The sequence below is a fragment of the Podarcis tiliguerta genome, assembly GCF_965153285.1.
Source record: "Podarcis tiliguerta genome assembly, chromosome: 3".
NCBI classification, from domain to species: domain Eukaryota; kingdom Metazoa; phylum Chordata; class Lepidosauria; order Squamata; family Lacertidae; genus Podarcis; species Podarcis tiliguerta.
The window spans coordinates 50,711,500-50,725,569 of record NC_139536.1 but is presented as its reverse complement, the minus strand read 5'-3'; the positions used below and the strand labels follow the sequence as shown (position 1 = coordinate 50,725,569).

The following is a 14,070-nucleotide window of genomic DNA, read 5'->3' as shown; positions in this document are numbered from 1 at the left end:
CACTGGCTCTTTCCCCCCCAATTTTTCTTCATCTTAATGTAAAATTATAAAAGCTTTAATTAATAAAAACATTTATGACCCCTCCAACCCTTATTTCCTTGACACCCTCCCAAAGGGCCAAGAACGCTATCAGTCTTGTAGCTGAGGTATTTTCCCTCCCGTTGGTGTCATTGGGTGGGTTTTGATACAGGGGAAATAAAAAGGGGAAAGCTATCCCATTTCTTATTCTTGCCACATTGAGCCAACAAGCTTAAGAAATGGTAGTAGCTCTGCCAAGGATTCTCCCTCCCCCCTTACTTCCATGGGATTACTCTGTGTATTAATGAAAACAATAGACAATAATTTGAATTTGATAATAGTTCTGAAGCAATATGGTCTGTTGTAATGAAATAAAGCCAAATTAAACTTGACTTCAAAGTTGTGTTTGATGGACTTGGTTCTCTCACATTGAAACTATTAATCTAGAGGGAGCATTCTTAGATGTCAACATTATTAAAAATGTGTTCTGCAAGATGCTGGAAAAAATGGAAGAATGCAGGGTTTTTTTTACTTCAATGAATGACTTATCTCATAATTTAAATGTCAACTTCAATAAAATACATAGTTTATTCTCAATATTTGCATTTATCCTTTCCAAATAAAGGATTGGCATTGGTCTAGACATTATATCCTATTTCATGTTGCAGAATGTTGCACAGAAAATTTATCCTGACCACAGTTGCTGAATGCACAATCCTAATCATGTCTCTGCAGAAATAAGTCCTATTGAAGTCATTAGGGCTTGCTCCCATGTAAATGGGGTTAAGATTCCAGCCGAAACCTGTATTATTATTCTAATCATTATGTTTTCAGCTCATTTCTTTATCTGATAACTTCCCAGAGGAGATACAAGATCAAAAATTCAGATGTGTACTTTAAGAGTTACCAAAGTAAGCATCTAAATGTCTCTGGTTGAATCTTCTGTTGTTGTGGGCATATCATGAATATTCTTACAGTTATAACTAATTTGGCCTTTCAGTTGTGTCAGACTTGCATTTGATGAATCAGTTACCTGTTAGACTCAACCTTATTCTTCATTGGAAGCATACCTCCATACTGATTCAGAGCCTTTTTCTCTGGATCAATCATATCAAATAATATTCAGAAATAATAATGTAAAAATACAAACTTTTAAACATCATTGCTTTTGTTCTACTGGGCAGGAACGAAGGAATCCATCATTCTGCAAACATTACACTTGGCATCTTGGCATAGTCTAGTGGACACTAAATTTTGTATTGCTCAATAAAACTGTGTCATGAGTCCTTTGGTTCGTCTGGACATCATGTAGGCTTAACTTAGATTTCTTTTTTCTCCCCTGTGTGCACTTCCAGGTGGAGATAGAGAAGCTGGACTATCATCACTATCTGCCACTGTTTTTCGATGGTCTATGTGAAATGCAATTTCCCTATGAGTTTTTTGCTCGGCAAGGCATCCATGACATGCTGGAGCATGGAGGGAACAAGATCCTTCCTGTCATTCCTCAGCTCATTATCCCAATAAAAAGTAAGTGTGCATATGGAGGAAAGCTAACATTGAAGTTATACATTCAAGCTTTTTGACAAGTTACTAATTAAGCAATAAAGCATGACAGGCTTTCAAGTGGATGATGGCAAATCTGAGTCAATTGTGAGATAGAAGACCAGAAGCCTTTTGCCTTCAATCACACATTTGGTACCTGAATCCCATAAAATTGTGCTGTCTGAATTCCCTGACTCTAATGCTGCTCTTAGTAAATAATAAATTAAATTACCAGACTTCCCTTTTTCTTCTAGTCCCCATCCAGCCATCGTATGAAAAGCACTCAGAAACGAAAGGTGAAAAAGTACCCCAAAAAAGTTTTTAATGGCTTTATCTTCATTTTCTTTGCTATTTTTAAGCACATTAGTCATCTTTATTCCTAACGTCAGGTCTTTTCACATCAGCATGATAATGGCCTGGTTTAGCTGTATATATTAAACAGATATGTATGAGACTTGGTTCTCTTATGGTTCATCTTCGCATCACCAGTGCAAAGATGGTGTGCCAGTGTGGTGTAGTGGTTAATCTGGTGAACCTGGTTCGCGTCTCCGCTCCTCCACACGCAGCTGCTGGGTGACCTTGGGCCAGTCACACTTCTTTGAAGTCTCTCAGCCCCACTCACCTCACAGAGTGTTTGTTGTGGGGGAGGAAGGGAAAAGAGAATGTTATCTGCTTTGAGACTCCTTAGGGTAGTGACAAAGCAGGATATCAAATCCAAACTCTTCCCCTTCTCCCTCCTTCCTTCCTTCCTTCCTTCCTCTCTCTCTTAAAGGTGGACTGCAGTTCAGCACTTCCTGGGTTAATTAACCATAGTTTCCAATTACACATGAACCCTGAAACTATAGTTATTAGGATCAGAAGTAACTGTGGTTTAAGATCCTGGCTTGTTCCAGTCCTAGTAATCATAGTTTTCCAGTTCAGATTTAATGGGGAATGAGAGTTAATTAAACCAAGAAGTGTTGAGATGAGAACAGTAGGGTATGTATGGTGTGACAGAGCTCTCCACACTGCTGCTTACATGAACGGCACTGCAAAGGGATGGTGATGAGATCAGGGTAGTGTTTGTACACTACTGCAAGCATAAGATTGGCAGAAGCAATTCCACTGGTGCATCTGTGTGGCGCTGACCCCGCTGCTCTACTCCAGACTCTACCTTGAAATGCTACTGCCTTGAAATATTTGTGAACTTTGTCCAATATGCATTTTTATCTCATCCAAATAATCTGCTGACATAGTACTACTAGGTAAGTCTCCTTTGGAAATCTCTCAAATATCCCTCTCTTTCAGCTCCCTATATCCACAGATAATAACAATTTCCAGAGTGCTTGTCAAATGTACAAATGTTGCAAAACCTTCTTCTGCTGTCAGTTGAAGCTGATGACCATCTGAGTATCTTCATCTTTCTCCCCCTCACCCCATTTTGCTCTTCTTGTACCAAGGCTGAATGCAGGGAGACTCCCATCTTCTTCCACCTCACAAATAGGGAACAATAATTGGGTTGCCACCACCCACCCACTACCAAGGGCAGTCTGAGAAAAAACCGATAGAACGAAAGAGCTTCACCCCTTCTGGGCAAGTATCTGAATCAGCCTCCAGTAGCTATAAAGCAGCTGATTCCCATTGAAAGGTTGTTTGAGTGAGGGTGGTTGAGAGTATAGTTATGGAATGAAGATAAACAAGAAAGGAATAACAAAGGATTAATTCAGCTCTTGCAGTTAAAACTTGATAAGACAATTAAACTACACCCAAATGTGTTTTAGGCTTCATGTAATCAGCTCACATTGTTTCACATTTTGTAAGACTCCACTGCCTTTCTGGCCTTTCAAAATGCCTTGTAAAAGTATTTTTAGAACACATGAAAACAGCTCAAGAACAGGGAAGAAATTCAGGGGATGGCCTGCAGGGACTGATATATCAAGAAAGGTTAAAATATATAGATTACAGAGTGCAAATGTTAACAGTTTGTAAATGTACTGTCTAGGGAGGTGGATATTTTACTTTATCTTAACTGTTTAAATCAAGACAAGATGCCTTTCTAACAGAATCTAGATTGATCTGGGAATTTCTTGAAATCCAGCTCTCTGTGCCTTTGAGCTTTTCCAGATAAAAGTTGTTTCACACAGGAAGGGCCAGCAGAAGCTGCTTTGCTGCTCTAAGTGCTCTAAGTCGCTCCCTTCATAGTTCCTTTATCCCACCCCACCCCCTGTTTGAAGCCCTTTTGCACTGCCTCCATTCAGCTAAATGAAGCCAAGTAATAGATAGACACTTTGGTCCATTCATTTGTGTGGTGAAAGGCAAAAGGACCTGCAGCAGGGAAACCTTGGGTGGTGATGGATAGCAACACACGATTGCTTCCACATGTCAGATCTGTTACCCCTGGACTCTACAATGTGTATATATTGGGGTTCTGTTCCCTACTGAGGGATTTACAGAAACCTCAAATTATACTGCTCTATACCTAATTGTTTGGACAATCCCTGCATACTTTAAATTCACAGTTGCCATATGTTCATGGGTGTCCTCATATCTTTCCTTCACATCGTACTTCTCTTGTAGGAGTATTGCATTTCCTCAATACTCACATCATATTTTTCCTAGCTAGTGTGTCCTAAGATTGAGCTCATTAGTTTTATGTGGAAAGTGGTTGCATGCTAGAACTATTATATGGCTGCCCATGACATCACTGTTGAGTGACCAAACTGCTCCTCCCCAATTGTGCCTGAAAAATTGTGATTTTTTTTAAATTTTACCATTTGGAAGGGTTGGTGTCTGCTCAGGAGATCGGAATTGTTATTTTCCTGCAAATGACCCCACAGAATAAGGCAAATTGGAGACCTCCTGGTGAGCAAGTGAAATGAGGACTTTTGAGCCTCTGCCTCCATTCCATCTCTTCTAGGTTCTACTCACTTTTGGAGAACTCAGGTCTCTTCAAAGGCCATTCTCTGGCTTGTTGATGGACATTCCTCCTACTTTCCCTAGTGTCCCACCTGGTGCTTCCTTGTGCTGCTGGACTGGTGAGGTTATGTGGAAGCCTGGGAGGCATTTGGTTCCTAAGGTCCAGCAGACCACTGTAATGGTTCCAACTCTGGTTCTAGAAGCCCTGGTGCTGTGCCATCTGGTTCAGTGAGCTCCTGCTTACCTGCTTCATGTTATGTTGTCCTCTGATCACCGCCATCAGACTCCTAGTTCCTGGTGGCTGCACCACCCAGTTCAGTGCTGAGCCATAAAAAATTGTTTTAGCATTGCTTTTTTCAGTGCTACTACCTGCCAATATAAGCTGCTTGGTAAGATTGCAGGGAGCACTAATGTGGTGCATTAGGGCTCCTTGCCCAGGACCCCCTCAAAGCTGGCACTAGAAACTGGTGTGACTTAAAATGGCACCCTAAATTCTTAATCGATTCCCTATTAAGGAATTCAGGCTCCATTAAAATCAATGGGGTGTTTTTATAAAAAAACCAAATTTGACCTAGATGACTTATCTTGAAGTAACCATCTCTTTTATCAAAGGTTGTGAAATACTGGAGCATTGACATTCAATAGCTGAAAAAGTGCATTTGCAATTACCATGTCTAAATTGGATTCTGTAGCTTAGAAAAAGTCACTTCAGCAATTCTTAGTGTTGTAAGAAGCAGAATTTCCTGTTATCATTTCCCATCAAGCATAGCTACTATATGAAGATACTGTCACAAGTATATTAAACTAATGCTTCTGCACAACCATGTCTGAAGGGTTAATTAAATCCTAGTTCCTCTAACAATTGCCGAAATAGGAACAAAAGGTAGGAAAGAACTGTTCAGCATGGAATTTTTTGGAAGGGGCTGGATAATCTTGAAGAAAAGTCTACTATAGAAATGAGGAACAGAAGGAACAAAATTCAGGTGTTAAGAACAACTGGAGATCAAATTAGCAGGGGGGAAAGTTGGACTGGAGAAACATATGGTCATGGAGACTGAATGGAAAGATGGAGAATAATAAATAGAAGCAATCAAACAATTGGCCAAATAGGGGTGTAGCACAGTTTTGTTCCATCAGTGCAATATTCCAAATGAAAATGTTACTCCAGGACTTGCAGGGCGTTGTTTTGAAAATGATGACTGATGTGATAAAAATATTTAATATCAATGCATAGTTTGGTGACGATAATTGTATTGATTCCATATTGATTCAATACTACATAATAGGATGTCCTGTATTAGTCCAGGACGTTATGAAGCTCACTAGCCATCTCTTAACACCACAAGGTTATTGTGAGGATAAATTTTGGGGTAGGGAAAATCCATGTGCTCTGCATCCTGGGTAAAATAATAATCACAATAATATTTATTAAAAACCCAACAAACACTTCAGTCACTATAATATCAAAGACAGTATCATAAAGCAAATAGCAACAAATTCATCAAAACAATACAATTCAACAAAGTCATTGTAACTCATAGTATTGTCAGGATTCTTGCTAATCACATAGAACTTTAATATGGACATTTGAAGAAAAAAATAATTTGATCTGGCATTGTCTATATACTCTATTGACTTCCTTGAGGGAAAGTGAGCCTTCATAAAACTGTTTTCATTAAAAAGATTCCCAGCACCGCCACTATCACTATTGTAATGTTTTACGTTTTTAATGAGATTGTATATTGCAGAACACAGACACATTCTCTGGTGTAAAATTCTGTTTAGTGAGGGAAGGTAGCATCATTATTTTTTACAGTATTTGGCATCTTAGAGAGTGACAGATTCCTTCAAGCTATCCAACAACAACAACAAAAAATCTGCTCTGGTTGGTTTCTGTCTCTTTATCCATTAGATGTCAAAAGCATTACTCAAGGAAAAGGAAGAATCTTAAATGATCCGGAACAGTTAGAGTTAGAGTATATATACAAGAGAAACTGCTTTTGGTCAGTGACTTACAGCAACAAATAATGAAATATGGGGAGAAGTTAATTTTTTTTCCTTTGGCCTGTTAAGAACTGGAAGGTTTGGTACTAAATAGCCCTGTGAAAGGTTATGCACTCAAGCTGTTCCTCTCTGTTAATGTTCTCATATGGCCCTAAGTGGAACATCTGGTCATTTTCTTTTGACAAAACAAGTTACAAGGCATAAATAAGGCTTTGAATTGCCACAGTAATGTATAATTATGTTGAGTAATACATTAACAATGGGACGTGGGCGGCGCTGTGGTCTAAACCGTTCTTGGGCTTGCCGATCAGAAGGCCGGCGGTTCGAATCCCTTCGACAGGGTGAGCTCCTGTTACTCTGTCCAAGCTTCTGCCAACCTAGCAGCTTGAAGGCATGTCAGTGCAAGTAGATAAATAGGTAACTCTATGGTGGGAAGGTAAACAGCTCTGGTTTCCGTCACCATGTCCCGTTGTGCCAGAAGCGGCTTAGTGATGCTGGCCACATGACCCAGAAAGCTGTCTGTGGACAAATGCCTGCTCCCTCGGCCTGAATCGAGATGAGCGCCACTACCCCATAGTTGCCTTTGACTGGACTTTAACCATCCAGGGGTCCTTTACCTTTACCTTTTTTACCTTAATACATTAACAGCGCAATCCTATGCATTCAGTAGTAAGTCACATTAAGCTGAATGGGGCTTACTCCCAGGTAAGTGGATATGGTTTTGCAGGCTTGTTGTAACTCCTCTCTAGCTCCCATAAGTCAAAATGAAGCTAGGCTTTGGCAGGGTTATCTTTACTTAAATCCTTATGTATATTAAGTTATTAACACTGGCATATTTATAATAATTAAATTACTACATTCTTATATAAAATAGTTTCTTAGATAGTGGAGCAGATAATTTTTTTGGTACTGGGAAAGTGGAGGTTTTTTTACTTCATAAAGAAGGGTATAAAATGATATTTTAATTGTAAGAAACGGCATGCCAACTGCAGCAGTTCAACCCTTGGAGATTACAGTTGCCTCAAATGAGGAACCTACAAGGGAAATGTCGATCTCAGGTTAGCTGAAGGGTGAAGTGATTTTGCCAGGGGGACATCTCCCCTAGTATGTCCATGCCAGTCTCCCTGGTAATACAACAAAGTTAGAGTCACACCTCTTCCATGCTATCCTGAATAGTTCATTCTATTTAATAAAGCTGTGAGCTGTTTAATCGTGATTATTGATGTTTGCATCTACATTTCCTTCACATAGAAATCATTCTGTATTCATAATATTCAAGTTCAGCCATATATACATAGCATATCCCTTCTGATTGTCTTTCTGAAATTACAGTGTAGTGCAATGATATTTTCAAATTTAGTTGTTATTTTGAAAAAGGATTTCACAATGCTGGGCTTCATAATATGCTAATCCATCAGTATTAGACAGTCCTCCATAACTGTACAAGTGGGCTTAAAAATTCTGCTACAACTTTGCAAAAATGTGAACACATGGTAAACATTTAAACCTACAGTATTTAACATTTGTTCCAAGGCTGCATCATTTTGGCGGAGGAGGCCAATAACTTGGATAATTTGTATTCAAATTATACATTTGAAAATATAATTGACTTTTAAGACAAGGGAGAATACAACATTCTTCCTTTAAAAATAAAACATAAAACAAGTGAATGGAGACAAAAGGTATTATTGAAAGCCATAGCAAAATTCAGCTGCTTAAAACTACACAAAAATTTCTCAAGTAGGCAAGAATCCTTATTCTTTATCAGATTGTTTGTCTTTTAAAAGAAGCCTACAAGCTTTTCTCTGTAAACATTTGTCTCATTGTGCTGGTTCTTCAAATACTAAGAATTGTTAATTGAAATGAATAAAGCGATTGCTAAGCAAGCAGATACAAACAGGCTAATTGTTGCATTAGAATGTCTCTATTGTCAACATTTGCGGGTTGCCTTCGCGGTTCCATTAGTCCCAGTGGTACTTACTGATAGCTTTTTTTCTTTCTTTCTTTTTTGGAAACAGTAACATAGGCAGCAAGGAGGAATAATGAGCTGCCTTCTTGGGGTTAGTGAGGAGTCAGCACAAATTGTGGGAACAAATAACAGTCAGACAAGGCAGTGTTTTATAACATTGGGGCTGCAATCCATCTTTGGGTTCCTTCAAAGCTGGGCTAATAAAGGCCCACTTACAATCCCCAGCAGAGTACAGTTTAATTAAATTTGTCCATTAGAGGATTTCTCCCCCTCCCTTGTACATTCCTGAAATTAATTCTTCTGTTTTCTGCTTGTCTCTTTTCCTTTATCAAAGATGCGCTGAACCTTCGAAACCGACAGGTCATCTGCATCACGCTCAAAGTTCTCCAGCACCTGGTTGTGTCAGCTGACATGGTGGGGGAAGCCTTAGTGCCCTATTATCGACAGATTCTCCCCATTTTAAACATCTTTAAGAATATGAATGGTGAGTGATCCTAGCAGTTACCGCACCTAGCAAGCCCTCCAGCCAGGAGGGGCTTGAGGCAGGGTTAATTAACAGCACAGTTAGATTTTACTACTGCATATAAACTCAGATACATTTGGCACCCTCTCCTGTTATTCTCCAGGGATGGAGCAAAATTAACAGCTTCATTTATTACTTCTTACTGGTAGAGCTTATTCAACACATTACAGAAGCACTGGAGCAGCTCTGTAATCTACCAATAATTAATTTGTAAAGTTTTGTAGCACTCTTTTAATTCATTAATAGATTACACACACCCCTCACTGCTTTCACCTGACAAGTTAAGACTCTACCTCTTGATCCTTCTCAGAACTTTTCTAATTGGTAAAGTTTGGTGTCATTATTTCCTGCCTTGGTACCAAATATAAGTAAAGTTTTCAACTGATTTATTCAGTTTGAAAGGTAATTTAGTTTTAAAGGAATTTGTTATTCCAAATTCTTTATATTCCTGTTGTTATAAAGTTGCTCTAGCTAAGCTGTTGAGCAGTTTAAATATTTCAGTAGGGAAGTATTTTTACTTCGTTAAAAATCTCATTTTATGTCTTTAAAAATGAAGTTTACTTAATGAAGAATTAGTGTATAAACTCTGCATGCCTCAACCAAGCTGCCATTCCTCTTCAAAACCACTTGATATATTGTTGGATCGGTCACTTTTAAGTAATTACCTTAACATTTTGTTCTATTATTTTAGTATAGCAATGCAGATGAAACTAATTGGGTTTGCTGGAAGCCAGGCTAATTAAGATAATACAATTTGTGAGATGTCAAAAATAAAAATAAAAATCTGGTATTTCAGTAACATATTCACAAGCCTTACCTTTCACTCACATTGCCACCCTATGCATAATCTTATTTAGTTTGTAACTTACTTAATGGCCCATAAAGTTTAGGTGATACAGCAACAGTAGTTGTTACTTGGGGAGGAAAGGGTTATTAAATGAGTTGGGGACTTTTGATCGATGCAAATTGTGTATTATTAGCCAATTAACCATTAAAATGCTATCTGATGTGGCTAGAAGAATGGGAATGAGCAGCATCAAGGTAATAATAATAATATTTTTATTATTTGTATCCAACCCATCTAACTGGGTTGTCCTAGGCACTCTGGGTGGTATGGAGAATTGTGGAACGTCGATGAAATGTGACAGTTCCTGACATACATGGAATTTCAGAGCAAGCAGGCTTCTCTCCATTCTCTTAAATGGATGCAACCACTTTCTGTGTCCATCTCTTTTCATGTGTGGTGCTGCCCCTTCTCTTGAGAAAGTGAAATGCAAAGCAAATTAAAATTTTTAAATAAATAGGGGTTACCCAGTAGAACCTTTCCCCCCCCTTAAGTCTGGGGCTATTCTCTCCAGAATCATATTAAGAACTCATCTAAGGAGAGGGAAGAATTGAGCCAAACTGGTTTTCTTGTAGTTTTTAACATGATAAAATTATGCTTTAAATAGATGGAGGACCATGTAAAAGTAAATTACACTTCTACACTGGTCAGACTATTAGAATTATGAATAAAATATTTGAGGCAATAAGCTTTTATAATTGCTGTACCAGTGCTATTTTTCTACAAAAAGAGGCGCTGAAACTCATGAGCGCCTCCCTTGTTCTCTTATAATGGCAATGGCACCCACCTGAGAGGTGCTGAAACTGAGTTCTGGTGAGTGCCGGCTGAAAAAGAAAGCCCTGGCTATAGGTCTGTTGAAGTTGCACTGCCATATTTTCTGGTATTTCTTCTTATTCATTGAGAACCCAATAGTTAAATATTTCTTGAGATCAAAAAATAAGAAAAATATAATGTCTGTGACATGGCTTAGGTCTGTTGTCAACCCTGTGACACAACTTGAATCTATTACCTTCTGGAACTCAATACAGTACCAAAATTTGGTGTTTCTTTACAAGGTGCATTTTAAAACAAATCAATGGGAGAAAAAAACCCCATTTTTTAGTATCTGAAAGTGTTTTATTTTTGTTGTTAAAATAATGAACCCTTGTTGTGCAGTTCATATTATAAATGGAGTTTTCTGAAGGTGCCTGAGGTAAATAAATGCTTAAAAGAATTAGGAATGCATTTTATGCTTTTTAGTGAGAAGACAGAAATTATGATGCAGGAGGACCAAAGGGAATCTTCAAAGCTTAGCACTGTCATGTGTTGTATTCTATGGATATTATATAAAGCATGGGAAGTGGAAATTAGTTTGATAAGTGTTAGACAGTTGTATCAAGTAAATGCTTTTTGCATAACATAGTCAGGTAAATGGAAATGCCATTGATCTGCTTTAACAACTATTATATGCTGTCAAGTGAAAACGACTGTAATGGCTTATATGCATTATAAAGTAAAAACATTTTCATGTCATCAATTTATCTTATTCAGTAGTGATAAATAACTGTTTGTGGAATGCTGTGCAGATTAAACAGCCCAGAATATTTTGAAACAAAACCCTGTTGACCTCTGCAGCATACAGAGTAAAGGCACAGATTTAAAATGTATTAAATTAAGTTAATCATTTTGATATCTGTAAGCCCTGATGTGCTAAAAGTTAAAGCGTTAAAAGCTTCTTTTGTAATAGAAGGCCATCATTGTTGGTCAATAAAATGTTGACCCATTGAAATTAATGAACCTAGCTTAGTCATGTTACTTCATTTCACTGGGTTTACTCTAAGTAAAAGTGAGTAAAACCATCCCATGAAAAGACATTAACTTCTGGAATCAGAACTTTGTACATATGCAATACTTCCTGACAGTTTATCTATAGATTAGTGGGGAACCACTAGAGTTAACTATAAGACTTGTAATCACAGTTATGCAATACAAACTTACTTTGCGTATTACCGGTAAGTGTGAACTGGAACCACTCACAGAATCTTAAGTCTAGTCACTAACCGGATTTAAACACATTAAAGTAAGTCACACACATCTCAATAATCTGGTTAAGGCCATCTGTTGCCTACTGAAATCCTGCCTAAATCAGTGGAATTAGTATTCTAGTGTTAGTAGTTTGTAGTCTAAAGGTATCTGACAGTGCTATTTTATAAGGTAGCATTATCTGAACACAAAATTCCTTCATTTTCAGCTAATCCCGCCCCCATATGACACATCCCACAATTTTTGGTATACCCCCCGCCCTTCTGGGGGGACTTTTCAGCAGTTGCAAGGGCCAAAAAGCGACGGCGGGGGGGGGGGGGAAGGATATCTACTATGTGAGTTTACCTTCTGCTCATGCAGTGTTGGATTCCACTCCCTAATATAGGGGTAGTCAATGTGGTGTACTTCATAAATATCGGACTGCAACTGTAATCAGTTCTGACCATTAGCCATAGTGGTTTGGGCTCATGGGAGCTGCAGTTCAAAACATATGGAAGGCACCATATTTGCTATCCCTGCCATAATACTTAGCAGCCACCACTAGGTTACTGCAATGCATTATATGTGGGGCTGCCTTTGAAGATGATTTGGAAACTGCAGCTGGTGTAGAATTTGGTGGCCAGGTTGCTCACTGATGCAAGACGGTCTAAGCCAGCCTTTCTCAACCTTTGGGTCCCCAGATGTTGTTGAACTACAACTCCCATCACCCCTAGCTAGCAAGGCCAGAGCTCAGGGATGATGGGAGTTGTATTCCAAGAACATCTGGGGACCCACAGGTTGAGAACCGCTGGACTAAGCACTGATTGCACTGGCTACCAATTATTTTTGGGTTCAATTCAAAGTGCTGGTTTTGTCCTATAAAGTATCATGCATCTCAGAGCCCCAGTACTTCAGCTTAGGAAGCTGTCTTATCCTGAGTCAGACCATTGGGTCCATCTGACTCAGTATTGTCTACACTGACTGGCAGCAGCTCTCCAGGGCCTCAAGTAGGGTTCTTTCCTAGATCCACCTACATATGCCAGGGGTTGGGACCTCCTGCATGCAAGCAGATGCTCTACCATTGAGCTACAGCCCTTTCCCAAGGACTGCCTCTCTCCATAGGAACTGACCCAGCCTCTTCTCCATGTGTGCCCACCACAGGAGGTCTGGAGAGGGGAAACATAAGAATGGGCCTTTTCAGTGGTGGGTCACCACTTGTAAAAAGGTTTTCCTCTAGGGGGCTTGCCTAGTGCCGTCCTTGTCAAGTTTTGGGTGCCTTTTTATTTATTCTTAAATATTATTTATTTCCTTTAGATATAAGACCTGCATCAGCTACATAAAATGAGAATTAAAATAAAACAACAGTATAATAATAATAATAATAATAATAATAATAATAATAATAATAATTTATTATTTGTACCCCGCCCATCTGGCTGGGTTTCCCCAGCCACTCTGGGCGGCTTCCATAGAAAGCAAAAATACACTAAAATATCACACATTAAAAACTTCCCTGAACGCCTTAAGATGTCTTCTGAATGTCAGGTAGTTGTTTATCGCTTTGACATCTGATGGAAGGGCGTTCCACAGGGCGGGCGCCACTACCGAGAAGGCCCTCTGCCTGGTTACCTATAGCTTTGCTTCTCACAATGAGGGAACCACCAGAAGGCCCTCGGCGCTGGACCTCAGCGTCCAGGCAGAACGATGGGGGTGGAGACACTCAGATAAACCTTTCTAAATATATTAACAAAGTTTTGTGTGTATGTGTGTGTGTGTGTGTGTGTGTATAAACAGATCTGAAATGATGTATAATAATGTATATGCTTAGATTGCTGACCATTTGTTTTTAAAAAACACATTTCCTTTTTACCTGCACTTGTGGCCCTTGGTTTTCTGTGTTTTAAAGAATTTTGGATCCATGCCATCAGCTGATAGGTAGATGGGTGTGGTTTGGGGAAATGACCTGGTGGGCCAAATTGGACTTGCTTGCATGCCAAGATTGGTCTGCAGGCCAGAGGTTCTCCACCCTTTGTTCCACTGTAGCTGTAACAGGAAAGCTCTGCCAAAGTTACAAGCATTTTCTATGGCTGATTAAGTGACAGCTTTATTTACATTCCAATCCTATGCATGTCTAGTCAGAAGAAAGTCCTATTGCTTTCAATGAGGCTTACTCCTAGATAAGCATGAATAGGATTGCAGCCTTCATCAGCTTTCCTAACCATCTGTATTCGGGTTTTTATAACATACCGTCTAACACATTTGAAAAACTATAAC

General features: G+C 39.0%; 1 protein-coding gene across 2 annotated transcripts in view; it reads left to right on the top strand.

Moving 5' to 3' along the window:
- The window catches only part of PACRG (parkin coregulated), a 213,907-nt gene that overhangs the window by 97,719 nt on the left and 102,118 nt on the right, over positions 1 to 14,070 (top strand). The window contains exons 3-4 of one of the 2 annotated variants that reach the window (XM_083434294.1): positions 1,374 to 1,545; positions 8,763 to 8,912. In XM_083434294.1, coding sequence (XP_083290420.1) covers positions 1,374 to 1,545; positions 8,763 to 8,912 — 322 coding nt within the window. The remainder of the gene's footprint in view (positions 1 to 1,373; positions 1,546 to 8,762; positions 8,913 to 14,070) is intronic. The other variant, XM_083434295.1, reaches the window with a different exon arrangement.